This window comes from Phoxinus phoxinus (genome assembly GCF_949152265.1).
Source record: "Phoxinus phoxinus genome assembly, chromosome: 2".
NCBI classification, from domain to species: Eukaryota; Metazoa; Chordata; class Actinopteri; order Cypriniformes; family Leuciscidae; genus Phoxinus; species Phoxinus phoxinus.
This window is the reverse complement of record NC_136877.1, coordinates 670,039-697,271: the sequence shown is the minus strand read 5'-3', so window position 1 is coordinate 697,271 and position 27,233 is coordinate 670,039. Positions and strand designations below refer to the sequence as shown.

Genomic DNA, 27,233 nt, shown 5'->3' with positions numbered 1-27,233 from the left:
TCTCGGTGCTGCAGTGTCACGGGGAGGCAGATCCTGTCGTTCCCCCGATCTTAGGCCGTCTCACTGTGCAGACACTCAAGACGATGCTCAACCCCGACAACATCACCTTCAGAACCTACCCTGGGGTCCCCCACAGCGCCTGTGCCGAGGTCAGAAGAAGAAGCTGGAGCTAGAGCTGCACGATTCCTCACACACACACACACACACACACACACACACACACACACAATCTCGTTTCTTACACACACACATGATCTCGATTCTCACACACACATGCTTTCGATTCTCACACACACAATCTCGATTCACACACACACACACAATCTCGATTCTCACACACACACACATGATCTGGATTCACACACACACACATGATCTCGATTCTCACACACACACACGATCTCGATTTTCACACACACACACACACACACACACACACACACACACACACACACACACACACACACACGATCTCGATTCTCTGACACACACACACTCGATTCTCACACACACACACACACTCGATTCTCACACACACACACACACACACACACACACACACACACACACTCGATTCTCACACACACACACACACACTCGATTCTCACACACACACACACACACACACACTCGATTCTCACTAGAGCCCGACCGATATATCGGCAGGCCGATATTAGGCATTTTCCAAACTATCGTTATCGGCATTTATAACGGCCGATAAATGAATATAAATTTTTTTTTTTTTTTTTTAATTACAAAAAACGGACGAAACAGCCTTCAGCCATGTCATGAGTGTTGGCGTTGTATAGTTTGTCAACCAGAATATTACATGCGCTTCATGAGGCACGCGCGCGGTCTCTAGCTCTCTCTCTCCCTCTCTGCCGTGCACGCGCTGCACAGTCTCTGTCTCGCGGGCGCGCTCGCTCTAGATTCCGGAGATTTTAACTAATTCGCGGGCATCAGTGAGCCGCTATCAATATGCGGGAGACTCTCGGAACGCTATTTCTTTGGTGCCCCCTCAGCTCGATCTCGGTGCCCGCACAGCGCGTGGTGGGAGCGGCGGCACTGGTTAAGTGAGTTCATGGTGAGTTGGTCATGATGAGACATACATCGCTTGAATAACAATTAAAAGAACATCCCCATCAGTTCTCTTAACTCAAATAAGCATGACAAAATGTGTGACTATCATGTCCAGTTTTGCTGCTGTTAAATAAGCCGAGTGTGAAGCGTGATTAGCTAGTAACGGTACGTTGTTGCAGTGTAGTTGACTGACTGTCCTTTTAACTTTTGACAATGTGACTGAAGTATTTCTTTAATAGCGTGACGTTATAGCAATGAGACGTATCATCTCTCCTTGGCCTGTTATATTGAAAATGTATGTTTTACAATTTGCAGTATATATTGAGAACATTCTACATTGTTTTAATTATATTTTGGTATTATTTATTTATTTTATAATTTATATTTATTTATTTTATATGTAGCTATACATTTAACTTATTTTAATTTAATTTTCAATTCATTGACATGGTTTTGTGGAATATTGAATTTGTTTGGTATAGCTCTTACTTTTAACTTTAGTATTATAATTTATTTACAGACACATACTGTTAAAACCAGCTTCAACTGGAAGTAAGTAAAAGTGTTAAATGTTTAAAACCACTGTTTTTTGATCATTAAAAAATATATACTTTTGATGTGCAATTGTTTAGTCATTGAGACTGTAATCTAAGGCTTTTTTTGAACATAATCCCTTTTGGAAATGGTTTATACAGCCCACATACAGAGAACAGGCAGATATTTGGCTATTGAATGTTGTGTAAGTGCAGTTTATAGGAAATGGGTCTAATATCCAGTTTATTTTCAAAATCAAAATATCGGCTTATAAATCGGCTCTTTTCGAGTTAATATCGGCATCGGCCCCCAAAAATCCATCTCGGTCGGGCTCTAATTCTCACACACACACACACACTCACTCGATTCTCACACACACACACACACACACACACATGATCTCGATTCTCACACACACACACGCTCTCGATTCTCACACACACACACACGATCTCGATTCTCACACACACACACACACTCACACACACACACACACACACACACACTCACTCGATTCTCACACACACACACACACACACACACATGATCTCGATTCTCACACACACACACACACACACACACACACATGATCTCGATTCTCACACACACACACACACACACACACATGATCTCGATTCTCACACACACGCGCTCTCGATTCTCACACACACACACACGATCTCGATTCTCACACACACACACGCGCTCTCGATTCTCACACACACACACACACGATCTCGATTCTCTCACACACACACACACACACACACACACACAATCTCGATTCTCTGACACACACACACTCGATTCTCACACACACACACACACACACACTCGATTCTCACACACACACACACACACACGATCTCGATTCTCTGACACACACACACTCGATTCTCACACACACACACACACTCGATTCTCACACACACACACGATCTCGATTCTCTGACAGACACACACACACACACATGATCTCGATTCTCACACACACACACACACACACATGATCTTGATTCACACACACACACACACAGAGAGAGCAGTTGTCATGTATACCGTTTTTCGGGAGTCGCTCCGGAGTATAAGTCGTATCAGTCAAAAAATGCGTCATGAAGAGGAAAAAAACATATATAAGTCGCACTGGACTATAAGTCGCATTTATTTAGAAATGTATTTCACAAAATCCAAGACCAAGAACAGACGTTTAATCTGGAAAGGCGAGTTATTCAGCTCCACAACAGCACACAGAACAGCAGCTGAATAGTGTCCGGTGTGTCCGTGTAACAGGGTTTCCCGCAGCACTTTGGAACTAAGCAACACACGCCTGCCGCCTTAACTACGTCGTCAACAAAAACTATATGAGTGATATCCGCCGTGTCACGCTGTCCTGTTTAGAGCTCAGATTCTCCCGAGCCGATATTTCCCCCGCTATACTCGGGCCGAGAGTCGTGGGCGCGGGACTAGATGTGATGGCCGAGCGCGGGCGGTAATGCGCTCACTATGTGTGTGCGGCTGCGGGAGAATAAAACGATTAAATAGAAATATGAATAAAACATATAAAACTAATAAATTGTTATTCACATGTTGCAAAAAAGCAACAAGAAGAACTAAAACAAAATAGAAACGATTCACAGCCCAGAGTTTCTATTTGTAACATGTTTGCAGCGTTGAGCGATGTAGCCAATCACAGACATGTGTTGATTTCTGGAACGCAGTGGCCAATCAGAAGCATTTCAGACAGAATCCCCTCACCGCTCAAAACTGACTTTCTGTTCAGTGCTGAATTCTGCATGCTGGCAAATCCTCTGATTATGAAAGATTCATTATGCAGTCGGCTTCACTGATAATAACAGAGATGTGTGAGATCGCGATGAACTCATGTCAGCTTTTAGGAGTTATTAAAGGGGTCATGACATGGTTTTTTTTATTTTATTATTATGTTCCCTTAGGTGCAATTATAGTATTACTATAGTTTTTTTACCAAAAACTTTTAAAATGTAGTGATTTATGACCTTTTCCCACCCTGTTTCTCATCCTCTGATTCACACAGTCTGTTCTGGGGGTGTTTCCCCTTTAAGAGTTCAGTGTTAACGCCCACTGTTATGATTGGCTAACGTCAGTGCCTATGCATCAATATTAACGCCCCCAGCCAGAACCTGTGCGGATTCGGCGCAACTGTTTAATAGCGGGTGATGCATGCGAAGCGATGGTTCTGGCAATGATAAAACCTTATTATGTTTGAGCCGGAATCAGAGGAAAATGAACATCAGCACAACAACGAAGACTGGATCAGCCCGTGTCCACATGGAAAGTGAAACTATTTTGAATTAATAAAAAAAAATTAACCCGAGACACTTGAAAACGGATTATTGTTGCATAATTATCCAATAGCTTCATTTGCTAACAGTTTAACATTATTTAACTAATTCCAATGAAATGATAGGGTGTACCACGGACAAAAATGCATGCACAGACAGGCCATCTTAGAAGATGCAGCATTGATAAAGGCAACATTTTTAATTTTCTATCACATGTAGGCCTACTAGAAAGGCGACATATTTTCAAGATTCTCTTATACAAATGTGTTTATATTAGCCATGGTAAAAAGTAAGTTTGCGTCGTCGTTATTAAACCCATAGTCGGCACGGACTTATCTTTGAGCAACAGTTTTCTGGCAAAGCCAAGCATCATATTGGGATTTTTTCCTCAAAACAGTCATCCTTAAATGTATAGAACACTGCCGTGACTGGGACGTCCGCAAAAAATAAAGTGCATCCATTTTTCCCTGACGACTGGATCTTTCAGCGTATTTAAAAAGTAGTTTAAAGTTTTAAATACATTACTTACAGTTTGCGTCGTCGATGTTGAGCCCAGAATAGACGGCACGGACTTATCTTTGAGCAACAGTTTTCTGGCAAAGCTCAAAACAGTCATCCTTAAAATGTACAGAACAAACGCTTAAACTAACACTGCAGTGACTGAGACGTCCGCAAAAAATAAAGTGCATCCATTTTTCCCTGACGACTGGATCTTTCGCAGCGTATTCAAAGATGTTTGTCCACAGCCAGGAACAGCACATCTGCGGCGTCGTCATCTCCCTGTACACAGACCCACTCGCTGTCCGTCGACTGAACACTTGTGAGGCGCGCGGCGCGCGGGCGCGACAACGATATACGAAGTGAGCGTAGTTGTCTTGCGCTTAAAGCGTAGCTGTCTTGCGCTGGAGGCGGTCATATGCAAACGCTGGTACGTCACTTCGTACCGTGACGTCACTTCTTACCATGGATCCAGAACGAGCTGTATTTAGAGCTTGATTAAATAAATGATTCGTTTATAATGGGGAGGACGTCTTAAGCTATGAAACTTGCAGGACGTTTTAATGGTACAAAGACCTCTTATATACCAAAAGATCAAGGCAAATTTGGTTTCTCATGTCATGACCCCTTTAAGAGAGAACATTCATGTCAAACCCTACACGCAGCCTGCTTGCTTTTATGTTAAATTAACAGTGGATTGTAAATGGTAATGCTTTAATAACATAATTTATCAGGAGCATTTATGCTGATGTGTGTGGCGACACGTAGGCTAACACAAAGTTAAGTTACACACAGTTATCCGCTGATAAGGTCTATGTGCAGCGCGATGCAAGGTGCTGCTGCCGCGAGGCTAGAAAGCTCCTGTTCTAGAAAGGATCTGATCCAATGCAGCAAAGATATTTAACGGCTAAAGCCCGCAGTACAGCCTATTGGCTCTGTTGTATCCCCAGAATTCTGATCGGCGCACAGGGACAAAAATAAATAAATATTTTCTCAGAGTAAAGTCTTCTCTACCAAATGCAATGCAAGAGATCGCACGGGCGCCTCCTGGTTATATGTCTCATATATTTGCTTCTTATTTATTAATTCCAGGGTTGATGAAACTTATTAAATTAAACTTATTAAATTAAGATACAATTTATACAAAACGAAATTCGATTTAAAGTCCCTGTAAAGGCAATTCTAAAAAAAAATTCTAAACACATTAGAAATGTTAGAAATGTATTGCTAAAACATATTACAAAGACTGTGAACTGCGAAGTACTGAATTGTGGAGTTAGACCGTTAAACAGTTTTTCACCATTGCTATTTTCCGGATTTTTTGGGCGGGGCTAAATCGGGGGCTCGATGACGCACTGGAGCCCCTGAGCTCCTGGACACGCCCCTACTTGATGACGCACTGGAGCCCCTGAGCTCCTGGACACGCCCCTACTTGATGACGCACTGGAGCCCCTGAGCTCCTGGACACGCCCCTACTTGATGACGCACTGGAGCCCCTGAGCTCCTGGACACGCCCCTACTTGATGACGGACTGGAGCCCCTGAGCTCCTGGACACGCCCCTACTTGATAACGCACTGGAGCCCCTGAGCTCCTGGACACGCCCCTACTTGATGACGCACTGGAGCCCGTGAGCTCCTGGACACGCCCCTACTTGATGACGCACTGGAGCCCCTGAGCTCCTGGACACGCCCCTACTTGATGACGCACTGGAGCCCCTGAGCTCCTGGACACGCCCCTACTTGATAACGCACTGGAGCCCCTGAGCTCCTGGACACGCCCCTACTTGATGACGCACTGGAGCCCCTGAGCTCCTGGACACGCCCCTACTTGATGACGCACTGGAGCCCCTGAGCTCCTGGACACGCCCCTACTTGATGACGCACTGGAGCCCCTGAGCTCCTGGACACGCCCCTACTTGATGACGGACTGGAGCCCCTGAGCTCCTGGACACGCCCCTACTTGATAACGCACTGGAGCCCCTGAGCTCCTGGACACGCCCCTACTTGATGACGCACTGGAGCCCGTGAGCTCCTGGACACGCCCCTACTTGATGACGCACTGGAGCCCCTGAGCTCCTGGACACGCCCCTACTTGATGACGCACTGGAGCCCCTGAGCTCCTGGACACGCCCCTACTTGATAACGCACTGGAGCCCCTGAGCTCCTGGACACGCCCCTACTTGATGACGCACTGGAGCCCCTGAGCTCCTGGACACGCCCCTACTTGATGACGCACTGGAGCCCCTGAGCTCCTGGACACGCCCCTACTTGATAACGCACTGGAGCCCCTGAGCTCCTGGACACGCCCCTACTTGATGACACACTGGAGCCCCTGAGCTCCTGGACACGCCCCTACTTGATGACACACTGGAGCCCCTGAGCTCCTGGACACGCCCCTACTTGATAACGCACTGGAGCCCCTGAGCTCCTGGACACGCCCCTACTTGATGACGCACTGGAGCCCGTGAGCTCCTGGACACGCCCCTACTTGATGACGCACTGGAGCCCCTGAGCTCCTGGACACGGCCCTACTTGATGACGCACTGGAGCCCCTGAGCTCCTGGACACGCCCCTACTTGATGACGCACTGGAGCCCCTGAGCTCCTGGACACGCCCCTACTTGATGACGCACTGGAGCCCCTGAGCTCCTGGACACGCCCCTACTTGATGACGCACTGGAGCCCCTGAGCTCCTGGACACGCCCCTACTTGATGACGCACTGGAGCCCCTGAGCTCCTGGACACGCCCCTACTTGATGACGCACTGGAGCCCCTGAGCTCCTGGACACGCCCCTACTTGATGACGCACTGGAGCCCCTGAGCTCCTGGACACGCCCCTACTTGATGACGCTCTGGAGCCCCTGAGCTCCTGGACACGCCCCTACTTGATGACGCACTGGAGCCCCTGAGCTCCTGGACACGCCCCTACTTGATGACGCACTGGAGCCCCTGAGCTCCTGGACACGCCCCTACTTGATGACGCATGGAGCCCCTGAGCTCCTGGACACGCCCCTACTTGATGACGCACTGGAGCCCCTGAGCTCCTGGACACGCCCCTACTTGATGACGCACTGGAGCCCCTGAGCTCCTGGACACGCCCCTACTTGATGACGCACTGGAGCCCCTGAGGCTGCCGCTCCCTAACAATATAAATAGAGCACATTCGCTTCAGTTTGGCGCTCAATCGCGAGTTACTGTCAGTACTATTATTAGTTACTACAGCCTACAGTCTATGCCTTCGTCACAGAAATGCGTACTACCTGGATGCGATCATGTAGCCTACGAAACAGATCGGTGTCCTTATTTAAATTTCCTATAAACGATCACATCAAGAAGAGGTGGATTAATTTTGTGAAGAGCCACCTTGATGGAGAGCTGAGGATCACCACCAAAACCCGCCTCTGTAGTGATCATTTCACACGGGATAGTTTTATAAACTTTCGTCGGAGACAACTGGGATGATAATCCGCTGTTACTGGTGAATGTGGCCGAACCGACTATCTCCCGTCGCGCCGACACCTGGTGCCATCCTCGGCAGTGCGTGCCCACCAATGAGGGTAGGCTGCCTTGTGTGCTTATGTTATAATTATAGTAGGTAGTCCACAGTAACTACTAAATTCTGCAACCCTCTAACGTGATTTTTTTTGTTTATTTATATGATCAATATGATTCCTTAGCCAAGTAATTTAAACTATTATCTATTCACAAAGCAGTCCCTTAGTTCCGACCACAAAAGAGACCGAGTCTTTCATGCATAAAGTCACTCGAGAAGTTGGATGTCAGTCAGACAGGTTTCAGCGCAGCCGGCGGACACGCCCCCAGCGGACACGCCCCCCAGCGGACACGCCCCCCAGCGGACACGCCCCCAGCGTTTGAGAGCAGAGACCACTGCTCATTTTTTCAAGATTTTGATAGCTTATTTTATGTACTTGTCGGCTTTTTTTATCATTCAAATTTGGCTGGGTGGCTAATAACACATTTTTCTGTGATATGACAAACTCAGAACACATATTTAATTTTGACTTTACAGTGACTTTAAAGAAAGGCTTTTTACAAAACAAAAGTGGTCAAAATAATCTCTGACCCATCTTATGATTCTACTCATGCTGTTCACTTTTCATATACCGGTAATCACCATAGATTAAATTAAAATAATAAAATAACATTATATTATGTAAACATAAATATGCAATATAATTTAATTACTGCCTGATGATTTGACTATTTCAGCTGCTATTTAAAGCGGTTTATTTCTATACCGGGGGAATTTTTTTTGCTTTTCAATCACGGTAAGAAAAAATCCATACTGTCCAAGCCCTAGTAGACAATAATGTTTTCTCTTGGTTCATCTCAGTCAGTATGAATTCATTTTGATATATAAGTCGCACCTGACTATAAGTCGCTGGAACAGCAAAACTCTGAAAAAAGTGCGACTTATAGTCCGGAAAATACGGTAGATAAGCTTCACAAACGGCCTTTTAACCACACAGTATTTGTATATTCTGTCTTACAAATATTCATATGATGACAGAGGAACTGGGATAAAAGTGGATAGTCCGGATATAAAGACTGATGTTTACAGTAGTGATCAAAATAGAGCAAATCACCTTTTAAAAGTACTGTAATTTGACGCTTCAAATAACGATTGTATCGATTACTTTGTTACACCAGTAGGGGGCGACAAGTGTTAAAGTTTGTGTTATAATTATTTTAAAAGATTCATTAAAAAAACGCTGATTCATCCAGTAATGAAACAATGGCGTATTTATGAGTGAGTTATGGAATCATTCACTCAACCCGATTTGTTATTAATATTTCAAATTAATTAAATATTTTTAATAGACATTTTGTCAGAACCTCTCGAATATTACATGTCATTTTGTTAAGTTTGTTTGAAACCTCCTCAATTCCTCCAGAATCGAGCAGCTCTTCCTGAACTACACAATCTCATATAGGTCATACAACAGGAAGTGTAGCGTTATAACTGTATATCAAACATTTATTTATGAAAATATGAAAAACTACTAGATTTGCAGTTGATAAGTGAAATTCCATTTTAACATGACATGTTTTCCACTGATTATCTTCTCTTCTCACAACAGGAAATGGAGGACATCGAACGGTTTATTGAGGAGCAGCTTCCCCCAGTCAACCAGTAAACCAGTAATTCTCCAATCGGCCGTTTGACTCGATATAACATCAACCGAACACTTCCGAACTCAACATGAACTGACTAAAAAAAATTATGATTAAGTGCAAACTGAATGTGATGTTTTGTAAATGTATGTTATTTACAATTATAAAAAAATGTATGAAAGTTTGATTTATTTTAAATGCTATTAATTAACATAAGACTTGAGTGCTTTCTGCCCCACACTTCAGTCAGGAGTTCAGACAGTGACTAGTTTGATCCGGATTGGAGAACATCTGCAGGAAAGAGATTCTCTTAACTACTTATCTCATATATAATTTCATAATTGTATTGTCTTTGAAATATATATAGTTAAAATGTGCCTATATGTACAGACAAGTTTGATAAAATATACTATTTACTATGTGATTGCATGAAAAATCAGTAATACGGTATATGCACACATACATACATATATATATGAGGGCTCCACAAATATTGGAAGTCATGACATCACTTCCTGTTCACTACGGTGAACGTAAACACATACCATATGAATGGGAACATAATAGACTTTTATTCTAGAATTTGAAGGGGTGCAAATTATTTTGGCACATATGTTTTTGGAGGAAACCATATTTATTCCACATTTATATTTTGAGTATGTTAACTTCAATTAAAAGTTCGATTTTTGTAAATATTTTAAATGGGCGATTAGAGGAGAAATGGCACAAACTTTTTTTTGTCAGTTTTGCTCATATTTACCAGGCGAGCTCACTGTATATATCATTTTGACTGTGTTTAATTTTGTTTGTAATTATGTTTGTTATGAACAGATAAATTAAATCCTAACACTTCCAGTCCATAGTGTTAAATTAGGTTACATTTAGATGTAGGATTAATTCTGGATTAGATGTTTAGATGTAGGATTAATTCTGGATTAGATGTGGGATTAATTCTGGATTAGATGTTTAGATGTAGGATTAATTCTAGATTAGATGTTTAGATGTAGGATTAATTCTAGATTAGATGTAGGATTAGTTTTGGATTAGATGTAGGATTAATTCTGGATTAGATGTTTAGATGTAGGATTAATTAAAGATTAGATGTTTAGATGTAGGATTAATTCTGGAAGAGATGTTTAGATGTAGGATTAATTCTAGATTAGATGTAGGATTAGTTTTGGATTAGATGTAGGATTAATTCTAGATTAGATGTAGGATTAATTCTAGATTAGATGTTTAGATGTATGATTAATTCTAGATTAGATGTAGGATTAGTTTTGGATTAGATGTAGGATTAATTCTGGATTAGATGTTTAGATGTAGGATTAATTCTGGATTAGATGTTTAGATGTAGGATTAATTCTGGATTAGATGTTTAGATGTAGGATTAATTCTGGATTAGATGTTTAGATGTAGGATTCATTCTGGATTAGATGTAGGATTAATTCTAGATTAGATGTTTAGATGCAGGATTAATTCTAGATTAGATGTTTAGATGCAGGATTAATTCTAGATTAGATGTTTAGATGCAGGATTAATTCTGGATTAGATGTTTAGATGTAGGATTAATTCTGGATTAGATGTTTAGATGCAGGATACATTCTGGATTAGATGTTTAGATGTAGGATTCATTCTGGATTAGATGTAGGATTAATTCTAGATTAGATGTTTAGATGCAGGATTAATTCTAGATTAGATGTTAAGATGTAGGATTAATTCTGGATTAGATGTTTAGATGTAGGATTAATTCTGGATTAGATGTTTAGATGTAGGATTCATTCTGGATTAGATGTTTAGATGTAGGATTCATTCTGGATTAGATGTAGGATTAATTCTAGATTAGATGTTTAGATGCAGGATTAATTCTAGATTAGATGTTTAGATGCAGGATTAATTCTGGATTAGATGTTTAGATGTAGGATTAATTCTAGATTAGATGTTTAGATGCAGGATTAGTTTTGTCTGTTTTTAACTCAAGGATTGCACATGGGCCATTAAAAAGTTTTTTTTTTTGTACTTTATTGTTACTTTTCTCTTTTTGTACAGTTTATACAGTATACATAAGTTTATAAAATGCATTAATTGCATCAAGTCATAAACAGATGAAATGTTGCGTTGATCTCCGTTGATGTCAGTCCTGCTGTGGTGTGAGTATGTGCAAGATTATATTATCTTATTTCACATATAAATGCTAAATCCTCTCGACTGAAGCTAATTAAAGCACCAGTTTAGCATGTCACCGGTTTAAGCCTATCCTAGCATGAGGCAAGGCACAATCACGGCTCTGCCATTATAAGTGTATATCCGAACACAGAAATGTGAGAATATATCTTACATTGAACTATGAACAATGCAACAACTTTTTAAATCGACTGAATGACATAAAAGTGTGTCTAAGGCTTCATCTACGCCTGGGCCCAGTTGTTCAAAAGGAATCTGATCGGATTTTTGCAACAAAAAAAATCTATAGAATATAGATGCTGAATTGGATTCAGATCTGGGGAATTTGGAGGCAAAGGCAACACCTTGAACACAGTTATGCTTCTCAAACCGTTCCTGATCCACACGTTCAGAGGTCTTCTGGAGTTCATGCTTCGGTTTCTGGGGACCTACATGAATATTAGGCGTGTGTTTTGCGGTACTATGACGTATGTAGCGAGAAATCTGAGACCCTTCGGTCAACAAAATGCAATACAAGTAGATGCATTTGAGAATCGTGTAAATACCTGGGGTCTCATTTATAAAACTGTGTGTAGGATCCTTACTAAAAGTGTACGTGCGCCTGAAAGCCAAAAATGGCGTACGCCGGAAAATATTCAGACTTATAAAAGTGTGCGTACGCCAGAACCTGCGCAGAATTCCCTTTATAATCCCGTCAGCGGAAGATTGTGTTCACATGCGTCTCCACCTGGACATAACCATATATGAGCTTACAACACCTAGTTTTACTATGCATATCCTCATCTGCATATCATTTGCATATGCTTATTCATCCACGTGATACCATGTTTAACGGTACAAGACATTAGGAGAATATGAGATACGGATGTGCGTCACATTACATCGCTTAAAAGCATTTATTAGCCTATCCTTGCCTTGTTTTTGAATAAATAAATCAAATAGTATAAAATACATTTCTGAGAAAGTTTTTCTCAATCTTTTCCACTGGCCAAATAGTATTTTTAATTTGCTTTATATTTTTAATGGAAACAGAGAGGCCTTATTGTGCATTATTGATCATTATTTGCATGAAAATATTTCTGCTGTTAGCATGCGCTGAGCAAACATTAAAACACAGCATGCCACAGGACAAGTGTTCAAAAGCATTGCATCCACTACAAATATTTCTATTTATTAGAATTTAAAAAATGTTATAACGTCTCGGTAATGATTTCATGTAATTTAAGTGCTTAACTCCATTAATGAGAATGCCATATGTAATCTAAATGTGTATATTAGATAGTTTAAATCATTCAATTATTGCGTGGGAAGTGGCGTACGGTTCAGGGCCTGTTCTGTGCGACGCAACGGTTATAAATGAGACCCCGGATCTGTCTTGTCTGACCTGATCACCTGGGATGAAAGGTACGTGCAAACAGGGATCTGTGAGGTCTACAGGGAAGCGTGTCTGAAGTGTGTGTGTTCATGTGCGTGTGTGTTAGGACTCGTTGGGCGTCTGAAGGCTCTGTAGGAGGTCTGCGTACATGCTGGAGTTCATGAACCGTGGGAAGGAGTCTCTCTGCATTAGCATGTAGATCTGCTGCTGTGCCTCGTCAAACGTGCACGACGAGGGTTCCTGCATGTTGCTGTGGATCACTTCACGCACACGCGAGTCCAGACTCACCTGGATACACAAACACAGGTAAACATGAGCCGTGTTTCCACTGCAGGAACTCTCCCCGGGAACTAGGGACTATTGGTGTGTTTCGACCGCAGGAACTCTCCCCGGGAACTAGGGACTATTGGTGTGTTTCGACTGCAGGAACTCTCCCCGGGAACTAGGGACTATTAGTGTGTTTCGACTGCAGGAACTCTCCCCGGGAACTAGGGACTATTGGTGTGTTTCGACCGCAGGAACTCCCCCCGGGAACTAGGGACTATTAGTGTGTTTCGACCGCAGGAACTCTCCCCGGGAACTAGGGACTATTAGTGTGTTTCGACTGCAGGAACTCTCCCCGGGAACTAGGGACTATTGGTGTGTTTCGACCGCAGGAACTCTCCCCGGGAACTAGGGACTATTAGTGTGTTTCGACCGCAGGAACTCTCCCCGGGAACTAGGGACTATTAGTGTGTTTCGACTGCAGGAACTCTCCCCGGGAGCTAGGGACTATTAGTGTGTTTCGACCGCAGGAACTCTCCCCGGGAACTAGGGACTATTGGTGTGTTTCGACTGCAGGAACTCTCCCCGGGAACTAGGGACTATTAGTGTGTTTCGACCGCAGGAACTCCCCCCGGGAACTAGGGACTTTTAGTGTGTTTCGACTGCAGGAACTCTCCCCGGGAACTAGGGACTATTAGTGTGTTTCGACTGCAGGAACTCTCCCCGGGAACTAGGGACTATTGGTGTGTTTCGACTGCAGGAACTCTCCCCGGGAACTAGGGACTATTCGTGTGTTTCGACTGCAGGAACTCTCCCCAGGAACTAGGGACTATTAGTGTGTTTCGACTGCAGGAACTCTCCCCGGGAACTAGGGACTATTAGTGTGTTTCGACTGCAGGAACTCTCCCCGGGAGCTAGGGACTATTAGTGTGTTTCGACCGCAGGAACTCTCCCCGGGAACTAGGGACTATTGGTGTGTTTCGACTGCAGGAACTCTCCCCGGGAACTAGGGACTATTAGTGTGTTTCGACCGCAGGAACTCCCCCCGGGAACTAGGGACTTTTAGTGTGTTTCGACTGCAGGAACTCTCCCCGGGAACTAGGGACTATTAGTGTGTTTCGACTGCAGGAACTCTCCCCGGGAACTAGGGACTATTGGTGTGTTTCGACTGCAGGAACTCTCCCCGGGAACTAGGGACTATTCGTGTGTTTCGACTGCAGGAACTCTCCCCAGGAACTAGGGACTATTGGTGTGTTTCGACCGCAGGAACTCTCCCCGGGAACTAGGGACTATTAGTGTGTTTCGACTGCAGGAACTCTCCCCGGGAACTAGGGACTATTGGTGTGTTTCGACCGCAGGAACTCTCCCCGGGAACTAGGGACTATTAGTGTGTTTCTACTGCAGGAACTCTCCCCGGGAACTAGGGACTATTGGTGTGTTTCGACCGCAGGAACTCTCCCCGGGAACTAGGGACTTTTAGTGTGTTTCGACTGCAGGAACTCTCCCCGGGAACTAGGGACTTTTAGTGTGTTTCGACTGCAGGAACTCTCCCCGGGAACTAGGGACTATTGGTGTGTTTCGACCGCAAGAACTCTCCCCGGGAACTAGGGACTATTAGTGTGTTTCCACTGCAGGAACTCCCCCCGGGAACTAGGGACTATTGGTGTGTTTCGACCGCAGGAACTCTCCCCGGGAACTAGGGACTATTGGTGTGTTTCGACCGCAAGAACTCTCCCCGGGAACTAGGGACTATTAGTGTGTTTCCACTGCAGGAACTCTCCCCGGGAACTAGGGACTATTGGTGTGTTTCGACTGCAGGAACTCTCCCCGGGAACTAGGGACTATTGGTGTGTTTCGACCGCAAGAACTCTCCCCGGGAACTAGGGACTATTAGTGTGTTTCGACTGCAGGAACTCTCCCCGGGAACTAGGGACTTTTGGTGTGTTTCGACCGCAGGAACTCTCCCCGGGAACTAGGGACTATTAGTGTGTTTCCACTGCAGGAACTCCCCCCGGGAACTAGGGACTATTGGTGTGTTTCGACCGCAGGAACTCCCCCCGGGAACTAGGGACTATTGGTGTGTTTCGACCGCAGGAACTCTCCCCGGGAACTAGGGACTATTGGTGTGTTTCGACCGCAGGAACTCTCCCCGGGAACTAGGGACTTTTAGTGTGTTTCGACTGCAGGAACTCTCCCCGGGAACTAGGGACTATTAGTGTGTTTCGACTGCAGGAACTCCCCCCGGGAACTAGGGACTTTTAGTGTGTTTCGACCGCAGGAACTCTCCCTGGGAACTAGGGACTTTTAGTGTGTTTCGACTGCAGGAACTCTCCCCGGGAACTAGGGACTTTTAGTGTGTTTCGACTGCAGGAACTCTCCCCGGGAACTAGGGACTATTAGTGTGTTTCGACTGCAGGAACTCCCCCCGGGAACTAGGGACTTTTAGTGTGTTTCGACCGCAAAAACTTCCCCCGGGAACTAGGGACTTTTAGTGTGTTTCGACTGCAGGAACTCTCCCCGGGAACTAGGGACTTTAGGTGTGTTTCGACTGCAGGAACTCTCCCCGGGAACTAGGGACTTTTAGTGTGTTTCGACTGCAGGAACTCTCCCCGGGAACTAGGGACTTTTAGTGTGTTTCGACCGCAGGAACTCTCCCCGGGAACTAGGGACTTTTAGTGTGTTTCGACTGCAGGAACTCTCCCCGGGAACTAGGGACTTTTAGTGTGTTTCGACTGCAGGAACTCTCCCCGGGAACTAGGGACTATTAGTGTGTTTCGACTGCAGGAACTCCCCCCGGGAACTAGGGACTTTTAGTGTGTTTCGACCGCAAAAACTTCCCCCGGGAACTAGGGACTTTTAGTGTGTTTCGACTGCAGGAACTCTCCCCGGGAACTAGGGACTTTAGGTGTGTTTCGACTGCAGGAACTCTCCCCGGGAACTAGGGACTTTTAGTGTGTTTCGACTGCAGGAACTCTCCCCGGGAACTAGGGACTTTTAGTGTGTTTCGACCGCAGGAACTCTCCCCGGGAACTAGGGACTTTTAGTGTGTTTCGACTGCAGGAACTCTCCCCGGGAACTAGGGACTTTTAGTGTGTTTCGACCGCAGGAACTCTCCCTGGGAACTAGGGACTTTTAGTGTGTTTCGACCGCAGGAACTCTCCCCGGGAACTAGGGACTATTAGTGTGTTTCGACTGCAGGAACTCCCCCCGGGAACTAGGGACTTTTAGTGTGTTTCGACTGCAGGAACTCTCCCCGGGAACTAGGGACTTTAGGTGTGTTTCGACTGCAGGAACTCTCCCCGGGAACTAGGGACTTTTAGTGTGTTTCGACCGCAGGAACTCTCCCCGGGAACTAGGGACTTTTAGTGTGTTTCGACCGCAGGAACTCTCCCCGGGAACTAGGGACTATTAGTGTGTTTCGACTGCAGGAACTCCCCCCGGGAACTAGGGACTTTAGGTGTGTTTCGACTGCAGGAACTCTCCCCGGGAACTAGGGACTTTTAGTGTGTTTCGACTGCAGGAACTCTCCCTGGGAACTAGGGACTTTTAGTGTGTTTCGACTGCAGGAACTCCCCCCGGGAACTAGGGACTATTGGTGTGTTTCGACCGCAGGAACTCTCCCCGGGAACTAGGGACTATTGGTGTGTTTCGACCGCAGGAACTCTCCCCGGGAACTAGAGACTATTAGTGTGTTTCGACCGCAGGAACTCTCCCCGGGAACTAGGGACTATTGGTGTGTTTCGACTGCAGGAACTCTCCCCGGGAACTAGGGACTTTTAGTGTGTTTCGACCGCAGGAACTCTCCCCGGGAACTAGGGACTATTAGTGTGTTTCGACCGCAGGAACTCTCCCCGGGAACTAGGGACTTTTAGTGTGTTTCGACCGCAGGAACTCTCCCCGGGAGCTAGGGACTTTTAGTGTGTTTCGACCGCAGGAACTCTCCCCGGGAACTAGGGACTATTAGTGTGTTTCGACTGCAGGAACTCCCCCCGGGAACTAGGGACTTTTAGTGTGTTTCGACTGCAGGAACTCTCCCCGGGAACTAGGGACTTTAGGTGTGTTTCGACTGCAGGAACTCTCCCCGGGAACTAGGGACTTTTAGTGTGTTTCGACCGCAGGAACTCTCCCCGGGAACTAGGGACTTTTAGTGTGTTTCGACCGCAGGAACTCTCCCCGGGAACTAGGGACTATTAGTGTGTTTCGACTGCAGGAACTCCCCCCGGGAACTAGGGACTTTAGGTGTGTTTCGACTGCAGGAACTCTCCCCGGGAACTAGGGACTTTTAGTGTGTTTCGACTGCAGGAACTCCCCCCAGGAACTAGGGACTATTAGTGTGTTTCGACTGCAGGAACTCCCCCCGGGAACTAGGGACTATTGGTGTGTTTCGACTGCAGGAACTCCCCCCAGGAACTAGGGACTATTAGTGTGTTTCGACTGCAGGAACTCTCACCGGGAACTAGGGACTTTTGGTGTGTTTCGACTGCAGGAACTCTCCCCGGGAACTAGGGACTTTTAGTGTGTTTCGACCGCAGGAACTCTCCCCGGGAACTAGGGACTTTTGGTGTGTTTCGACCACAGGAACCAGGGTCTAAGTGAAGTTCCAGGTAAGAAAGTCCCTGCTTGCGGGGTACTACTTTTTCAAAGTTCAGGAACTTTCAGGGGTGGGACTTGGGCTCTGAACATGCTGATTGGTTGAGTCAATGCCGCATTTTGATTGGCTGACTGCACGCAGTTTGACTTTTTCATTTCAACCACCATTTAAAAAAAATATTTTGTGATGCGTGCAGTAAGAAGGTGCTTTCGCACCGGGTAGTTCTAGGATGGTTTCCTGACAACTAATGGTTCCCTAAGGAACGTTTTCCTGGTTGCGTTCGCACCACCAGTAGGAACTCTGAAGTGACGTAAGCCACGCTTGTTGTTGTGACTTTTATTTTGATGGCGTTGAGAACGCCAGAGCCTGAACACACAGTGCTCGCATTCTCCGTGTTCATTAGTTTACGATCTGTCTAACAGTCCTGTCGAATACGTTATTAGATAGAACTGTTATACATAGAAAGACAGTATATGGAAAGTTATTAGCGTATGCGGTGTGGTTGATGTCCAGTGTTGCTGAGCAGAAACACATAATCATGTTTCTCTATGTCCGCTCAAAGTTACGTTGGATTTTCTCCTCAGCGTAAAGATTAAAGATTAGAGTTAGTTTCTGGAGTTAATATATAGGCTATAATCTGTGTGTTGTTTACACAGCTTTTTAAAAAATGGTGGGTGGTGGTGTTTGGCGTGCGTTCGGCCAATCAGCGAACACTACCGTCACGGATAGTTCCTATAGTGCTGCTGGTGTAGACAGACTCTGAAGTAGGAGTAAATTAGTTCCTCCAAAAGGAGTTCCTAGAACTAAAATCGTTCCTAGTTCCTGCGGTTCGAACACGCCAAAACCCGGCAACTTCCGCCAATAGTTCTAGGAACTATGAAAAAGTTCCTCCGGTGCCAAAGCCCCTTGAGTTGTTTGCTTTTCGAATCAACAATGGTGTTTAAAAAATACAACCGATGATGAGGTTCAGGCTTTATTAAGCTTAAATTCAGAGGATGAAATCCAGCGGGGACTGGGAAGTAGCGTGCAGTCCTACGTCACCAGACTAATAGCCTAATCTTCACGGTACTTTACACCACAGTGGAAACGCAGACAGCAACAGGTCTGGAGAAAAAGTTCCTGGGGTAAATTGTTTGGGGTAATTTCGGTGGAAACGCAGCAATAGATATTAATGTTTAACAACAGAAGTATAAGCAAAAGCACAGAGCATAGAGTTATCATGTGGAAATTAGCATATATACCTCTTTAGGTGACATTACAGAGACGTAGTCCTCGTATATTTGTTTCACAGTCTCTTCAACCGTGGTTTTGTTGGTCTCTTTCTTTAGATCCTCACAGATGATCCAGAATTTCAGGTTTTCTTCACTAAACTCAGACTTGAGAAACTGTTGGAAGTGCGAACGACCTTGAGCACTTTTCATTAAGCACTCGAATGACTCTCCCCACGACTGAACCTCCTCCAGAGTGAGCTGAGGCCTAGAGGAGACGGGATATCAGGAACAGATCTTTAACTCTTTACCCATCTGTGTTCTTTAGTAAATTGCCAGCCAGTGCCAGCATTTTTGATAATTTTTTCACAACTTTCATGGCCCCCAGAATATTTTGTTGTATGAATATCTGAACATGCTATATAAAAAATTAAGAACAGATCCTCTGCTTTTAAACAATAAAACAAACATTTTATTCTAGCTTCATGCATGAAAAAAGCTGAGGAAATTGCGTTTTGTCAAAGACTTCATCCGGATGAGATTCAGAGCGATGATCAAACACAGATGGAGTCGATCGAGTGCATCAACACCTGGATTCGACATTTCATTCAGTAACGTTGATTTACACGCTGTTGCATGTTTGATGATCGTGTTATTTTACATGTGCGTCAGCAATGCTTCTATCACTTTTTCTGCTTCTTTGCTTGTTTCTGCTTCTTCTTTACTTGTTTCTGCTTTTTCTTTACTTGTTTCTGCTTCTTCTTTACTTGTTTCTGCTTCTTCTTTACTTGTTTCTGCTTCTTCTTTACTTGTTTCTGCTTCTTCTTTACTTGTTTCTGCTTCTTCTTTACTTGTTTCTGCTTCTTCTTTATTTGTTTCTGCTTATTCTTTACTTGTTTCTGCTTCTTCTTTGCTTGTTTCTGCTTCTTCTTTGCTTGTTTCTGCTTATTCTTTACTTGTTTCTGCTTCTTCTTTGCTTGTTTCTGCTTCTTCTTTACTTGTTTCTGCTTCTTCGTTTGTTTTTGGATCTGGAGATTCTGTACTCGGAAGTGCCTTTCACCCTGTTACGACTTGATGAACCGCTGGAACGATTTTGGAAACATTATTTTAAGGTAAAAAACTTCTTTAGTGTTCCTTTAACACACTATCGATACATGTTCATGACTTTATTGAACACACAGTGTAAACATTCACCACACAGGGAGGGAAAAGGCTAATGGATTCTCTAAAGGCGAACAGGTGTCAAATTATTGAGCCGAGATTAGAGGTGTTGCCCTATTAAAACACTGTTGAACACTGTAAAATGTTGGAAAAGGTTTCTCTAAAGGTCCACAGATTTACAGATTGTTCATCACTGTTGCTACTTTGCATCCTGGTAACAGTGCTGAACACACTACGAAGAACGCCATAAAACACTGTCTGACGCCATATACGTCTGAACAATTACACGCTGTAGGTCCGCCCCCTTTAGTTACTGTTGCCATGTCCGACAAGCTACGCCGCTCTCTCATGCCACACCATGTTCTCACGCAGTGAAAAATACATTGCGGAGCAGAGAGACGCTGACAACGCGCCGACAGACAGACACAGACCAGCTTACTTTTGATATTAAACAAAGTCTCACTTTTCAAATTTGGTCATTTTTTTAAAGAAATTTAAACAATAAATACCGTTTTGTGGCTCTTTAATGTGTCTGACAAATCGCTATATAGCATCAATTAAACATGAATGAACATCAGAAGGAATGTTGTTTTTAAACCGCGGAAAGACGTCAGTACACTCCGCTTCTCAAGTTCAAATCCTCCAACGTTAATCTACTAACTCTCCTGACTGCTTTGTGGGACAAAATGGCGGATGGTGAAGTGTGATTGGTCAGATCACCTGTCAATCAAACTCCCTGCGAAGGGTCAATTCCTTTAGGAAGATTCCTGTGCCAGAGTGCATGTTCACACTGTGTCCAATAAAGACATGGTCTTGTGTGTTATTTGTCAAGATGGATTGTGATTGTCTATAGTTCTGATTTAGTAAAAAATTTAATTAGTTATAGTTCTGTCATGACCACTCTTGGAGTGTTATGGTAATGAGTATGACAATGTTGACATGTTTAGTCTTGACAGAATAAATCTGCTACACTGCAAGTACGCCATTTTGCCAGGCCGAGCAAAGGGGACTTTCTCCTGCCAAAATATGCTGTACAGATCTATACAGGTGGAGCTGGGGAGGGAGGAGGGTTTCTGAAAGCGCTGCACTGCTAAAGCTAATGCTAAACAGTATTTGAAGGTTGAGCAGTGATCTCATTCTTTGTATATCTGCGGTGTTGTCATTCAAGAGACTCCCGTAACTGGGATGAATCAAAATTCCAACCATCGATCTTCTTCCGCTTATCCGGGGCCGGGTCGCGGGGGCAGCAGTCTAAGCAGAGATGCCCAGACTTCCCTCTCCCTGGACACTTCCTCCAGCTCTTCCGGGGGGACACCGAGGCGTTCCCAGGCCAGCCGGGAGACATAATCCCTCCAAGGTCTTCCCCGGGGTCTCCTCCCAGTGGGACGCGCCCGGAACACCTCCCCGGGAAGGCGTCCAGGAGTCACCCGGAGCCGATGCCCGAGCCACCTCAGCTGACCCCTCCCGATGTGGAGGAGCAGCGGCTCTACTCTGAGCTCCTCCGAGTGACCGAGCTCCTCACCCGATCTCTAAGGGATCGCCCAGCCACCCTGCGGAGAAAGCTCATTTCGGCCGCCTGTGTCCGGGATCTTGTTCTTTCGGTCATGACCCAAAGCTCATGACCATAGGTGAGAGTAGGAACGTAGATTGACCGGTAAAATCGATTGACCTTCTTCACCACGACAAAATTCCAACGACTAGGAAAAAATGTTTTTGCAAATATATGTTTAATATTTTACTAGGAAAATTTACTAAGAACATTTTACCTCAAGGAACATAAAAAAAAAAAAAGTATGCCATGACCCCTGTAAAATTCCCAAGAGGGATGTTCTTAAAAGCGACTACTTTTGCAATATTTAACTTTTTTAACTTATAACACAACTCACATCTGCTCGATATCAGCCTCCTCTTGTTCTTCTGAGATCGTCGTCATAGTTCTTTCCTCCTTAGCAGAGCGTACTGTCAGACTACACACACACACACACACACACACACACACACACACACACTATAAAAACATGTTTTCTGTGATGCCTGAATGTCTCCGGAGAGGCTCCTAATGAATACGAGATGCACTTCTCAGCTCAGTCTACATTAGCCTTAATGAAGTTTTCTAGCACACAGTGGCCATAAAAGTGCGTCTATTCTGATAAGATGAACTTTTATGATGAATAGATGCACTTTTATACAAATATACATCCATCCACTCCCATTATAAAGCTTGGAAGAGTCAGGACATTTTTTAATATAACTCTGATTGTATTCGTCTGACAGAAGAAAGTCATATAAAGCTAGCATGGGCTAATGTTCATTTCTGGGTGAACTTTAAAGAGTGTTTCCTCACCAGGAGCAGCTGCAGCAACAGCACCAGCAGAAGCAGCAGGCGTTCGACGGAGTGTGTGGCGGGTCCAGGGTTCGGGACGGAGTGTGTGACGAGTCCAGGGTTCGGGACGGAGTGTGTGACGGGTCCAGGGTTCGGGACGGAGTGTGTGACGGGTCCAGGGTTCGGGGCGGAGTGTGTGACGAGTCCAGGGTTCGGGGCGGAGTGTGTGACGGGTCCAGGGTTCGGGGCGGAGTGTGTGACGAGTCCAGGGTTCGGGACGGAGTGTGTGGCGGGTCCAGGGTTCGGGGCGGAGTGTGTGGCGGGTCCAGGGTTTGGGACGGAGTGTGTATCGAGCCGTCGGGATCCTGCGCTCCACTGGTGTGTTCAGCGCTCTTTCCCATCTCCACCAGTTCAGAGCCCATCAGCTGCGGACACAACTCCCAGGTCACCAGATGCGTTCACACAGGAGAGAAGATGATCTGTGCAACACATTTAACACTTGTAACGCTTAATTAATTGAACGAGCCCTCGGGAGTAAGAATGCCACAATACACAGGAGACACACAGCAAACACGCATCCCGAGAGAACAATTACAACACAACACCTGAGATCCACAGATGCTGTTTACATCCACACAGCCGTTCTTTTAGGATATTATAATCAGCATTTAGAAACTGTTTATTAAGTTTTTTTGGAGTATTGATTAATAAATGCCAAATGAAAAGGAATGTCATCCACATAATGTCTGTTTAATTAGTCAAATCATCTGCATCATCTTTCATGAACATTTCATTATTCATAATAGCTTTCAATTTATTTATTGAATCGTGATTATATTTATACACACTGACTGACATTCGATTAAATACACGTTTCTGTTTATTTATTATATTTGTGGAGTGCTGTTTGCGCGCCATAAATCAGCCAATACACGAGCAGCATGGATGCAGATCTCATTTCATATTAATACCGATTTGCCTCACAATATGCAATAATGCACACGTACATATAATTACAACAAAAGAACGAAACTCACCTTTTCACCATGTGTGTTGCAGAAAAGACGAACACACGGCTCCCGTCCTGTGCGCGCGAAGCTCACTCTCTCTCTCGCGCGCGCATGCGCGTGTCAGTCTGCTTCAGATGCTCTGGCGCGCGCATATCATCACATGTGTTTCATGCAACGCTTACATACATTGTTCTATTGGACGGTTTTGTGCAAAGTAATAATCCGAACCCTTATTAGTACAGACAGTATCATGATCTAACATATCTAATGGGTGTTTTGTTTTCTTAAATGTACTTGAATGTTCTGGGATCCCTCAAGAGATGGTTCATCTCAAGGGGTTTCCTAAAAAATAAATTAAAATGTATCGATTTTGATCTTGTGGATACAAATAAAACTTCTTCTTTTTTACATCTAATTACAGTGTAGGCTATTCGGGATAAAAATTGGCTAAGATTTGGCATTTTTATTCATGCATAATTTATTTGTTATCCTCTTGATTGTGAAATAATTTTACTCTAGTTAATCAGCAATGAGGGAGTGAGAGAACTGTGGCGTTTTCCTGGTTTAGTGACAGAAAGATAGATGGATTTAACTATATAACATTTTATAAAACACCTCTCAATGACAAGACCATTGTTATTTTCACTTAAAGGAACACTCCACAGTTTTTTTGAAATAGGGCTTATTCACCGTCTTTCCTACATTTAGATAGGTGGGCAAATGCGCCCAGTAGCAGTGCTTCGCCCTAATATAGTGCCAATCAATATCTGCCTAGAAAACCGCCTAGTCTTAATCTGCATCGCTATTTGTACTCGTTGTGAATACGCAGGCCACAAGAAGTAATTGGTTTTTTTTTTTTTTTTTTTTTTTCACTTATACTCAGGACATGCTAGCTGGCAACAAAGGATTCCATTCATTATGCTAAGCTAAGCTAGCGGCGACCCTGCCAAAACTAAAACTATGCATGCACTGAGACAAAAATGCATTTGCCCACCTATCTAAATGTAGAAAAGACGGTGAATAAGCCCTATTTCAAAAAACAGTGGAGTGTTCCTTTAAAATAAATTGCTAACATTTTAATTAAAGTCCAGTAATAATTTGGAAAGAAAACTATTGTTACTAAGGGGCAATTAAATGCACAGAATGTGTTTTTTCATTCCATTGTGCTACTTTTCCGTCGTTTTAATGTACACATCCCCCTATACGTGATTGACTGTTGCGCTCGCTTCCATTGCAGAGCGTCGTGTGTGACGCGGGTTTCTGCATCTCTAGACATGCGTGTGAACAACTCTCTCGTTTCCAGTAAATTAATTGAGGTCCAAAGTTTTATTTCACAGAGGCAAATGACTGTCTAATAGTGTTTATATCTGATAATGTCTTTCTACATTTGACCTCTGCTCTCAATATTAACTAATGAAGCTTTTATTTGTTTCGTCCTGAACTACTCTTTGAGGGCGTTTACAGTATAAACACTTCTCAACGAGAGCAATACTAATGCTGAAGTACATATAGTCATAGTTCTTTTCATTGTTTCTTTCATTCTTTCTGCAAGACCTTTATTCAGTCAGTACAATTACCAGGTATTGATTTAAATTACATGAAAATGTTCCTCACAATTCTATCTAATGATGTCCACGTTCTCTCCTCAGCTGCACAGAAGAATCCAATAATGAAGCACCGTAGAGAGAATCTACTGTGAGCTCAAGTCTCTTACAGAAAAAAATAAATATAAATAAAACAACAGCAACAACACAGAAGGTCTGAGAGCCAAATGAGCTAAAGTCTTAGCAATAATAGTCTTGGAAGAGGCTAACATGCGCTGCTTGTACCTGTACACACTTTCCCAGATTATTTACTCTAGTTCGAATTGTAAACACTGAAGCAACAAAGATAATCATAGTGCATACTAGCGGAGAAAGTGCATCCCAACATAGCAAGTCATTTTCTGTCCAAACTAAATGCTTGTATATCAGGACAAAAGTCACACTCGTATGTTCTCAGACTTAAAAGGATACTCCACTTTTTTTGGAAATAGGCTCATTCTCCAGCTCCCCCAGAGTTAAACAGTTTTACCGTTTTCAAATCCATTCAGCCGAACTCCGGGTCTGACGGTACCAGTTTTAGCATAGCTTAGCATAGATAATTGATTCTGATGAGTCCAGTAGCATTTCTTTCAAAATGACCAACGAGTTTCAATATTTTTCCTATTTAAAACTTGACTCTTCTGTAGTTAAACCGCGTACTAAGACCGACGGAAAATGAAAAGTTGCGATTTTACAAGCCTATATGGCTAGGAACTACTCTCATTCCGGCGTAAGAATCAAGGAACTGTGCGGCCGTACCATGCGCAGCAGCGTAATGATATGACGAAGCTCCTGAAAATAGTCCCCAGCTCGGTAACTTCCAACATGACCGGGACTAAGTTTGTGTAGTTTTTAGGCGGCAAATTAGGTTTCCAAATGAATACGGTTCGGGATCAAAGTAAATGTCATCTAAATCGTCTCTCACAAATGTCTCCACGCTACAAGGCACGCTCCCTGTGCAAGCAGGTCGTCACGTTGGTTTGTTGACGGCAAGTGCTTCGTCATATCATTACGCCTGCACCCATGGTACGGCCGCACAGTTCCTTGATTCTTACTCGTTGGTCATTTTGAAAGAAATGCTACTGGACCCATCAGAATCAATGATCTATGCTAAGCTATGCTAAAACTAGGGTTGCCACCCGTCCCTTAAAATACGGAATCGTCCCGTATTTACAAGTAAGATGATGCGTCCCGTATCAAATCAATAAGGGACGCGATTTGTCCCGTATTTTACATTAGGCCCACATATAGTTGAATAAAAACATAAGGATTTTGCAGTATGGATAATACTAATAGCAAATATAAAGAAATCAATTTCTTAGTAGAGAAGCTCATTGCGTGATTGCATTTTAGCGTCTTTGTTTCTATAGCGACTGAGTCCCGTGAACATGCGCGGTAAACCTGCACGTTTTTAACCCCTCGTGCGCTGTTCGGGTCCTCGACCCCAAATGACGTTTGCTGAAATAAATAAAACATTATATCTGTCCAAATGATGTGAGACTTTGCACGGTTGACAACACTTTCTACATCTACAAAAAAAATTAAATAAATTTGAATAATATCTGTTTTTTATGTTAGTGTGGGGGGAAAAAGTCACACTTGTGTTGTTTCAACAAAATGTCATTTTGAAACATAATAGTTTTTTTTTTTTGGATTTATAGTTTTAGGAGGACATATTATATTTTTTTTACTTTAGGCTATATAAATAAATATTTTTTAAACAAAAACTGTAAAAAAAAAAAAAAGTTAAATTCACTTTATAAAAGACCCACATTTCTAACGTTCATGGATATAGATAATTTGACATGGTTTAGTGTAAGATAGTCCCTTATTTTGCCACACTGAAGGTGGCAACCCTAGCTAAAACTGGTACCGTCAGACCCGGAGTTCGGCTGAATGGATTCGAAAATGGTAAAACTGTGAACAAAAACAGTGGAGTACCCCTTTAAGATAATTGATAACCTTCAAC

General features: G+C 43.8%; 2 protein-coding genes across 5 annotated transcripts in view; one reads left to right on the top strand and one right to left on the bottom strand.

Annotated features, from left to right (window-relative positions):
- lypla1 (lysophospholipase 1) overlaps positions 1-10,423 on the top strand; it is a 14,428-nt gene extending 4,005 nt beyond the window's left edge. The window contains exons 8-9 of the mRNA XM_079605223.1: positions 1-149; positions 9,535-10,423. The exon at positions 1-149 is cut by the window's left edge and continues 25 nt beyond it. Of these exons, the coding sequence (XP_079461349.1) occupies positions 1-149; positions 9,535-9,591 (206 nt within the window). The 3' untranslated portion in view covers positions 9,592-10,423. The remainder of the gene's footprint in view (positions 150-9,534) is intronic.
- Positions 10,424-11,608: 1,185 nt separating this feature from the next.
- On the bottom strand, positions 11,609-23,810 carry LOC306994599 (regulator of G-protein signaling 20-like). Of its 4 annotated transcripts, none has more exons than XM_079605215.1 (5): positions 23,709-23,810; positions 22,693-23,150; positions 22,235-22,315; positions 19,221-19,455; positions 11,609-13,412 (listed from the first exon to the last, which is right to left on the bottom strand). In XM_079605215.1, the coding sequence occupies exons 2-5, from the start codon at positions 23,091-23,093 to the stop codon at positions 13,227-13,229; spliced, it is 903 nt and encodes a 300-aa protein (XP_079461341.1). In that variant the 5' UTR covers positions 23,094-23,150; positions 23,709-23,810; the 3' UTR covers positions 11,609-13,226. The 4 variants fall into 4 exon arrangements, with proteins under 4 accessions (XP_079461341.1, XP_079461342.1, XP_079461343.1 ...); XM_079605217.1 differs by lacking the exon at positions 11,609-13,412 and adding an exon at positions 18,914-19,098; XM_079605218.1 differs by lacking the exon at positions 11,609-13,412 and adding an exon at positions 18,914-19,083.
- Positions 23,811-27,233: the final 3,423 nt, after the last annotated feature.

Bases quoted from the DNA above. Each gene is read 5' to 3' on its own strand.
- LOC306994599 (XM_079605215.1), bottom strand. From the start codon at position 23,093: ATGGGCTCTGAACTGGTGGAGATGGGAAAGAGCGCTGAACACACCAGT. The intron at 22,316-22,692 runs GTGAGGAAACAC...GTGTGTGTGTAG, and splicing joins TGTTGCTGCAGCTGCTCCTG to TCTGACAGTACGCTCTGCTA. The intron at 13,413-19,220 runs GTATATATGCTA...TTGTGTATCCAG, and splicing joins CTGTAATGTCACCTAAAGAG to GTGAGTCTGGACTCGCGTGT.